Source organism: Lepidothrix coronata, unplaced genomic scaffold, assembly GCF_001604755.1.
Source record: "Lepidothrix coronata isolate B3197 unplaced genomic scaffold, Lepidothrix_coronata-1.0 Scaffold136, whole genome shotgun sequence".
In the NCBI taxonomy this organism is placed as follows: Eukaryota; Metazoa; Chordata; class Aves; order Passeriformes; family Pipridae; genus Lepidothrix; species Lepidothrix coronata.
In genome coordinates this window covers 1,021,935-1,030,886 of record NW_016690316.1, presented here as the reverse complement: position 1 = coordinate 1,030,886, position 8,952 = coordinate 1,021,935, and the positions used below count along the sequence as shown (strand labels likewise).

The 8,952-nt window shown below is 35.8% G+C and overlaps 1 protein-coding gene across 1 annotated transcript in view; it reads left to right on the top strand.

Annotated features, from left to right (window-relative positions):
• Positions 1-8,952, top strand: part of LOC108503309 (loricrin-like) — a 74,149-nt gene that overhangs the window by 41,614 nt on the left and 23,583 nt on the right. The window contains exons 17-31 of the mRNA XM_017827171.1: positions 117-152; positions 1,373-1,408; positions 1,742-1,783; positions 2,065-2,094; positions 2,370-2,405; positions 2,820-2,858; positions 4,154-4,186; positions 5,569-5,601; positions 5,863-5,898; positions 6,025-6,066; positions 6,234-6,269; positions 6,379-6,417; positions 6,754-6,798; positions 7,395-7,424; positions 8,593-8,631. Of these exons, the coding sequence (XP_017682660.1) occupies positions 117-152; positions 1,373-1,408; positions 1,742-1,783; positions 2,065-2,094; positions 2,370-2,405; positions 2,820-2,858; positions 4,154-4,186; positions 5,569-5,601; positions 5,863-5,898; positions 6,025-6,066; positions 6,234-6,269; positions 6,379-6,417; positions 6,754-6,798; positions 7,395-7,424; positions 8,593-8,631 (552 nt within the window). The remainder of the gene's footprint in view (positions 1-116; positions 153-1,372; positions 1,409-1,741; positions 1,784-2,064; positions 2,095-2,369; positions 2,406-2,819; positions 2,859-4,153; positions 4,187-5,568; positions 5,602-5,862; positions 5,899-6,024; positions 6,067-6,233; positions 6,270-6,378; positions 6,418-6,753; positions 6,799-7,394; positions 7,425-8,592; positions 8,632-8,952) is intronic.

The following is an 8,952-nucleotide window of genomic DNA, read 5'->3' as shown; positions in this document are numbered from 1 at the left end:
ACAGAGGAACTTTTACTGGAACTGGGCTTTTCTCTCTGGTATTCTATGATTTTGTTGCATCTTTGCTAAGAGACTACGTAGCTCTGTTTGTAAATGACTTCTTGCCTTTCCTGCAGGGCTACCAGCCTCAAGGTGGCAGCTCCTATGGACAGGTAAGTGTCAGTCAGAATATAACACTTGAGAAAGTGGAGTGCCATGGCCCTGCAAAATTTGGCCAATCTTAAAATATTGTTTTCAATTTATATTGAGTTATTAAAAAAAAAACCCTCTGAATCTATTTCAAAACTTTTGTTGTGAAAATGACAGTTTTGTTTTTCATGGATATCTGCAGAAATCATAGGTTTCTGCTGCTATCTTATCTTTTCCATGGGTATGGAACTTTAAAATTTATGGTAGAAATAGTCTATTTGATGCTATTACCATTCTAGTTGACCTTCATGGTACAAGACAAATTTATAGTCAATTCTTTGGTGTCTCTTTTGCTCTCAGTACAGAGAAACAGTGCTGAGGAACTAAAGAACACTGAGACAGGTTCTCAGCTGCATGAAGATTTGGTCACAGAGCCTGTAAATGATGAATATTTACCTCCCTTTACAGTTTTTATGTAAATTAAAGCAGGTCTGAAATAGTGATGATTTTTTTTTAAGATTTCTTATGTCAGATAGCAGAAATAAATAAGATCCTTCAAATTCTCTTTGGTAATCCCCCATCTTTGTGACTGTCCCAGACAGCTGTGGCACATATCTACATGTACATGAAACAACTGCTCTTTTATGAGATTATATTGAAGGTAGATTGCATCAGCAAATTATACCCACAGTAACTTTATATTATTGAGAGTTTTTCAAAAAGTACTGTCATCTTTTGGCTAAATTCACTTAACCTGCTAATTTTAATTGCGTTGGGGTTTTTTACATTTTATGAATCTGTGTTTTTTTAAGATTCTTCCTTAATTTTTAAAAATTATTTTTCATCTTTATTTTCCCTGGATGAAGGGAATTGTGCAACTGGGGCCCATGAAAAATACAAAGATAGGAAATCAGTATTCACCTACCATTACCCATCTAAGCCCAGTGTCCAATAAATGGCAGGCAAAATAAACGTAATAAGAAAATGTTGCATGCCTTCCTGGAAAACCTTCATAAAACTCAAGTCCTATCTGAGACACATGTAAAACTACTCTACAGTTCTCATCCAATAAATACAGCTCTTCATCCTGAATAAGAAGTATCAAAATAACTCTAGTTAAGCAGCAGAGTCTGTACATTCTCTGTCTTATTCCGGCTTTTTATACCCCACAAAGAGGCAAACTCTAGAGGGGCATCTGCTTCACAAATACAGTAATTATGAATCAATAATTCATTTCATACAGGGCTACAGACCTCAAGGTGGCAGTTCCTATGGCCAGGTAAGAATCAGTCAGTCACCAGTCAGAATGCAGCCTTTGAGAAATGGAGTGCCATGGCACAGCAAAAGCACTTAGCAATCCCTCAGAATTTGATCTTTAAAGCGCATTTGCTCTGAAAGTGTGCATACTCACACTCAAAATTTATCCATGTGCTACTTATTTATCTGAAAACCCAGTGTGAAATCACGGCACTCAGCATCCTCGTAAGAGCCAGGAGCATGTCCTGCTCCTCATACTGCCCTGCATAGCTTTAGGAAGTAGTTGCTTGCTTTTCCTAGTGCAGGCTGAGATCCTTAGCAAAAGGGAAATAACCAAATTATGTCCTTGTCTTAGGGTGGGCCAAGTTTCTCGGGCAGCAGCAGTTCTTATGGCCAGGTAAGCAAACTAAATATTTTGTAGGAAGTTCTTCACTGATATCTCTGTGACCAGAAAGACTGGCAGATTTTGGAGACTGATATTTCCCCTGGAAGTCTGCACCTCAATTTGAGTCATGGCTTTTGCTGACAGTAGGGCAATCTGCAGCCCAGCTGCCAGCCTACTGTTCTATCTCCTTTATGCTTTTTGAGAACCCCACGTGCAGCTGTATTGTCAAAAATGTTATGCTCTTTAAAGAAGCCTCTTTGTCCAGGTGATAAATACCTTCTCTTTTTTTAAAGGGTTCCCAAGGCAGCCAGTCCTATGGCCAGGTGAGGCTTTTGTGCTGAAATGCACCAAGCTTTTCTGTAGGAGCCTGTCTTGTAAATGGACTTTGGGGTGTGGATGGGTCTTTTTCCTTCTTGGTGTTGCTGAGTCATCCTTGATTTTGGTTTGTACCACTGAAATACCGTGAAGGAAAAAAGAACATAGCACAGAGGAACTTTTACTGGAACTGGGCTTTTCTCTCTGGTATTCTATTATTCCGTTGCATCTTTGCTAAGAGTATACAGCTCTGTTTGCAAATTACTTCTTGCCTTTCCTGCAGGGCTACCAGCCTCAAGGTGGTAGTTCCTATGGACAGGTAAGTCTCAGTCTGTCACCAGTCATTATACAGCATGTATGTGATGTTCCCATATATGTATTGAGAATTCTGTGGTTTGTTTCTTAAAATAATATAGTAAGCAGTCATTACAAATAAGAGTTGTGAATTTTTTTCATGAGTCTGTCAATTATAGGCACACTGAAACAGCTGTTTCCCATGTAGAAAGGAGTGCGTGTAGGTGTCAGCTTTCTGATGCACTATAGTCTTAACATACACAAATACTTTACCAGAAAATTCACAGTTGGATGTAGAGGGATGTAGATGCCCAACCTTTTAAGCAGTCAAGCATCTAAAGCACTTGAAAATTTGTTTCTGTATTTGAAATGGAGAAAAAGAATGAAAATGAATATTTGGATTACAGGCTGCTCTTTTTTTTTTTTTTTTCACAAGCAGGGTGGATCTTCTTCAAGTGGCAGCAGTGGTTGTGGACAAGTAAGTCCCTTTTTCTCCAAACTATTTGAAAACTAGACCCAGCTTTCTTTCCAGTAGTGACACATTTTTCAACAAGTTCTATAATGTTTGTTAGTTTCAATCAATTGTTTTGATTGTTACATGGATTTATCTAGCACAGAGATCGAGGAAGGCTGATATTGTTTGTCATTGTAACTGGTATGAAATGCTTCTCCCATTTAGAGTTACACACTGAAGACAGAAATCTCTCTACTTAATAAACAGATATAATATTTCCTTGGGAATTTTTGGATGTTGCTCCATTTATTTTCTATAGAAAAAAATAGGATTAGAGAGTGGCTCCTGTGGAACAGGAATTAAATTAGTAGTTTTCATCCTGGTTCCATTTCAACTTGTGTATGCCTACAACAGTAAAGACTAAGTCTTCAGTGATGAGATCCCAGGTGAACGGATAGTGAATGAGGTCACGTAGTAAACCTATGGTTAAATAAATATATTGAGGAAAGCAACAAGAATTAAAGAGAAGTATAAATACAGACATTTTCACAAGTATTTAGCAGAAATATTAGGACTGGTTAAGTTAAGCACGAATGGAAACGCATGGAAAAGCATCATAAGAAGCAATACAACATGGACACAGATAACAACAATCAAACTGATAAACACTGAAAAATGTGCTCCTTTGACCTAAGTTGTGTCACAGGTGACACAGCTCTTGGCTTATCTGTGCTATGATAATGGGAGTGCGACAGCCAGGGTAGAACTCTTTCTGTGTACTGTTTCTCATCCTGTTATCCCAACAGGAAGACTGGCTGTAGCCAAAATATATCCAAAACAGGAAATAAAATGCACTGAGCAGCAGCCTTGCCTAACATCTATAGTGGGTGAATCTAGCAAGTGATAGGTGGTCACACTGAGATAAACAGTCACAACAGAGATAGATAGTCACCCATCAGTAACAGTTGATTCCAAAAAAACCCCACCAACAGTTAATCTTTACCAACCAAGAGGAACTAGGGTGATACAGAGAGACATCCATTGCCAGCCTATCTTTCTTTCCTTGTGGCTCACAAGAACTCCTCCTTTGATAACCTGCATGCATGTGCCTTGATCCTTCTGAGTATGTGGGTATGGGAGTGACAGAAGGTAAAGCCACACATTTAAAGGATTAAATAAAATTAAACTCACCCTCTGCAAAGTTTCATGGTGAGTTTTGTTACATTAATTCTCACAGAAGAAATTTTAAGAGAGCAAATTACTTCGAAAGAAAAATGAAGATTTGGGCATTTACCTTTTTGTTTATTTTTTTTTAACAGGGTGTTTCATATGATAGCAATCCCTGCCACCAGGTAAATGCTCTTTCTCCTCTTATTTTAAGATGCATCCAAAATTAGTTTTGCCACTAACTCAATTAGCAACAACTTCAGATTCATGTAGCACAAATCTATATAATCTTAAAAGTTAGGAATGAGAACTCACCATCTTCCTGTACACAGGAGTATCACGGGGGCTTTGGAGTCTTTTTCCCCCCTTTTTCCTAGGATTATGCCTGTGAAATGTCTCGCTTTATAGGACATTAAGGCCAGATTCTGAAAAGAAGAACTGTGCTGCAGAGTTGCTGAAGTGGCACAACTTAAATCAGGGCTGGAGCTCACCAGCCTCTCTGTGGACTTTTCCTGTCAAAAGTCAGAAAATACTTTAGGACTGCCACTTGGGGTTCCTGGAACAAACTGGCTTAAGAATTCATTCAGTTTTTGCGGGGAACTAGAGACAGCTACATGTATATTTGTTCCAAGTTCAATGTTGGCACTGTAAAAACTACTATCCTAAAGGGTGTCAGCTATGTTTAAAGAAGTAATCTCTGTCATGTTGAAAATTAGTAAGAAAACAGCAATAGATGATTTCTTTTTTATTTTTGATACTTCTTTTGATTCTTACTGAGTTTTCACAAGGAATAGAAAAATAAGATAAAATAATTGTGCTTTATAAATATATACTTTATTTATAAATATACAAACAACATAGATGTTGCTAAAATATATTAATATGATTTGGTATAGTGTATACAATGCACCATATTTAATACATTACTATAACTTGAAAGAATAATATATTAAATAGGTATGTAATTATTTTATAATAGCATTTCAATTTTTTCTTTGTAAAGAGGAACTATTCCTTTGTAAGACTAAAGAAGGTCCTTAAATTTTGTTCTAAAATCTGCTATAACATTGAAAGATAATACTTTTTATTTCATTTTCCTTTGCCTCTTCTGAATGAAGCCTCAGTCCGATTTTAGTGAATGGCAAATATCCCACTCACTTCAATAGCTCAGGATTTCACTGTTCTTATTATGCACTTTTGTCACTAATACTTCCAAAAATGTCTTTTCTGATTACACTTGGAGAAGTTACATTCCTCTTCTAAAGGGGACACGTTGAAACATACTGAGTGTTTTATTTAAAACCTATTTCTGGAGGCCCTGGTACTTCACAGCTCACAGCTTTGTGTGTAATAATGCTACCAGGGGAATTTTTCATACATTTCTCATCTAGTATTTACCTTTGCACTATTGGCAATCTGTGCTTACTGCATTAGAAATTATATCCATGTTACATATCTACCTTTTCTTCTTACTCTTCCTAAGGAAGTATCATAACTTTCATTAAAAATATTCCATATACAAACAGCAAGTGTCTAAAGCATGCATAATTTTTTGTCTGATTTACAGGGTGGATCACAGGGTGGATCACAGGGTAGTCAGGTAGGCAGCTCTTTATTTCCCATTGGTAAAAAGTTTTTAAGCATTTCTAATTCAGTGTATAGTTTTCTTGCTTATGAGGGTATAGACACTTGTGGGGTCTCCCCATCTCCAGCCTGTAACTCTTTCCCTGCAAACATACTTTTTGTCAGCCCTGAAATTCTACTTACATAGAAAGAACTCAGCGTGCCCTAAGACAGCTCTGTGCATTCTGATAAAATTAAGCTCTCCAGAATTTTAACTCTTGCTGTTTTGTTTTCACAGGGTGGATCATACTCACAAAACTATGGTGGTAGCCAAGTAAGTACTAGACTATTATTGTCTCCCACTGGGGTTTTATGAGCTTTTATTTCCATGATGGTTGATCAGTATCCAATCTGCAATATTGTAATATTCATTCTAATTATTTTTGTTGTTGTTTCTTAGCAGACTGGATCATCATCCTCACAAAATTATGGTAGCAACCAGGTAGGTAGACCTTGGTAAGAATTCTTATCATATTTGATAAGTTATCCAGATATCTTAAAAGTTGTATTTGTTCATAGAAATCCTAGGCAATTGTTTATTCCAGCTTTACAGTCCCTGAAGAAAATCACAGTTTCTTCTGAAGTAGAGTTTATTTTTTTTTTTTGTAGGATGGATCCTACTCCCAAAACTATGGTGGTGGCCAAGTAAGTAATATTCTATTTCCCTACTTACACATCACTTCATATAAGCTTTAGTGTCTGCTCAAAATCAGGTTTCTACATCCTGATTTTGGTTGATTTGTTTGTTTTAAAGGGTGGATCATCCTCCTCAGACACCTATTATGATAATCAGGTAACTAGTTCTTTCTTTCTCCTAGTTACACATTATTTGTAGTCCCTGCATCATCTTTCTCAAAGATGTAATAAAACATAATTTTTTCTCTGCTCTTTGTGTTTTGGGTTGGGTTTGGGTGTTTTTTTCTTTACTGAAGATTGGAACATTCCCTGTAAGCAACTATTGCAGCTATGGATTTGGCTCCTTTTTTTTTTTCTTACATAGATCTTAATTTAATTTAACTCAGCTTTTCCTTTGCAGAAGCATCTCTTCTGTCTTGCAGAGTACAGTATCAAAGTGTATTGTTAACAACCCATTTTGTGAGGAAATAACTGGTATCTGCTGTTTTTCTAGGATTCACAATATTCCTCAGATGATAATCCCAATGCTTGTGATGATGTGAGTATGTTTTCTCTAATATATTTTCATCACAACATTTTTTGTGTAGATGAGAAAATATTGCACTGCTAGATGCAGTCTTTTGAGCAGAATGATCCAGAAAGAATGCCGAGTTCCCACACTAATAGCTGTTTCAGCAACTGCATTTTTCTTGGTGAAAGTTGTCAAATATGTAGTTACAGATATGGTTTGTGTTTTTAAATGCATTTAACTTGATAAAATGAAATATGGATAAAAGTATTTCAATGGCTTTGCAGTAACAGAAGATTTTCCCCAAAAGGTAAAGATACATTTTACAGTAATTTTCAAAAAAAAAAAGAAATCTAAAAGAAAATATTTAAATACATACAATGAATGAAAGAAGAAATTATGGATATTCCACTGCTTTTCATGTTGCATTTCTACCAATCTAAAGCTGCTATTAAAATGTTTTTCAGATTGTAATTATAGGATTTCAAACTAATTTAGACAAGGCTGTGGAGAATGTGAGCAACAAGTGGAATATGTCCGTATGCTGTTTCGAAAAAAATTAGTTTTCTGTAAGCTTACTGTATTTAAATAAGTCTTTAAAAAGTGAATCATTTATTCTTTTCCAGAATGACACTACTTACAGTGCCAAGAGTCGGGTAAGTACTTCGTTTCTTCTGTAATATTCAAGTTCTTATGATTAATGACAGTGTTAGTAACTGAACACTTCTATATTAGACCCATGGACCTCTAACTGTAGTGTATAATTGTTTTATAATACCCTTCAAAAAGTTAATTATTTCTCTGTACTCAAGGTTGTTAAAAAGTGCACAATACAGAATATATACTGATATATTTTCTTCATAGTATATGCACTTGGACTGTATAGTTTTTTAGGAATTAACCACCTGTGTATGTGAGGCATGTACCTTACTTCAAACTTTTTTCACTTGTTCAAATTTAAACTCTCTTTTATGCTGTTCTTGTAAAGTAACATTTGTCCCTGCTAATACTCTCTCTGTCAAGACTTTCCATCTGTCCTACAAGCAGAAACTGTGATTAACATGGATAGATTGTGACCAAGCAAATATGTTGTTGTGTAAATAAATTACATTTTTCCCTACTTCTTTCAGTTCATAGAAAAGCTTTTTTCATGTTACAGCCTCCTTTTGTTTTACTGCCATCTAGAGTAACCTCCTGTCATCAGCTACTTGCCTTCTCTTCAGTTGTCAGCCTTACACTGTACTGCTTCATTGTTTTCCCCACTTTTCTCTCTACTACTTTAGTACTGCACCAAACATATATTCTAGAAAGTAAGGAGGTCTTCTGAAACATCCTTTGTTTTCGCTTGCATTTACCTTGAATGCAAAAGGTTCTGAAAAAAAAAAATCCTTCAGCAGCAAACCTTGTTTAGGGGCCTCATCACTTCCTCCTTGGTTCACAAAAGATGCTGGTATTCCCTTGGTTATAACAAAGGATAGGGAATTCTAAAAAAAAAACCCAAACAAACAAGCAAACAAAAACAAAACCAAAAAACCCACCAAGAAAACCTTAACCATAAAAGAGTAATTATACATATTGTTCTCCAAACCATAATGGTTTAGCTGAGGGAGACTCCCCTGGGCAGGAACTTCTGACCGAAGAACGACAAAGGGAAAACAAACAAAGAATATGCTTTTTAAGACCCTTAATGGTATTAAAATGAAATCTCCAGACATTTTCCTTTTCCAGAATATGTGACCTTGACAAGTAGTAGATTTTTGCTTAAGTACTTAGTGCAAATAACTCCACCTCTAAAGTAGTTACAATCTTTTGACTCCTTTACAGGGTTCTGGTTGTGCAAAGAAGAAAGTTCTTGTTGCCCGAGTAAGTAACTTTTTTTCTTTTCTTTTTTAGGCCGAACTTGTCCTAATTATGCCTAAATTTTCTGTAAATATGTTGCCCTAATATTCTTCTACTTAAGGAAAAATTAAAATAAAATTACTTAACTATTTGCTCTTTGCACGAATTTCTTTAAAGGAAATATATATATGAAAAAAAGACATCCAAATCATGCTTTGAAGTAGAGGGCAGCTTAAATTCCTGCTTTTCATTAAGCACAGAATTGGTCCAAGCTAAAGTTAAAATTAAATGAGTATCATACAAAGGACAGCTAAAATTTTAGCTGAAAAGAGATAGAATAATGAA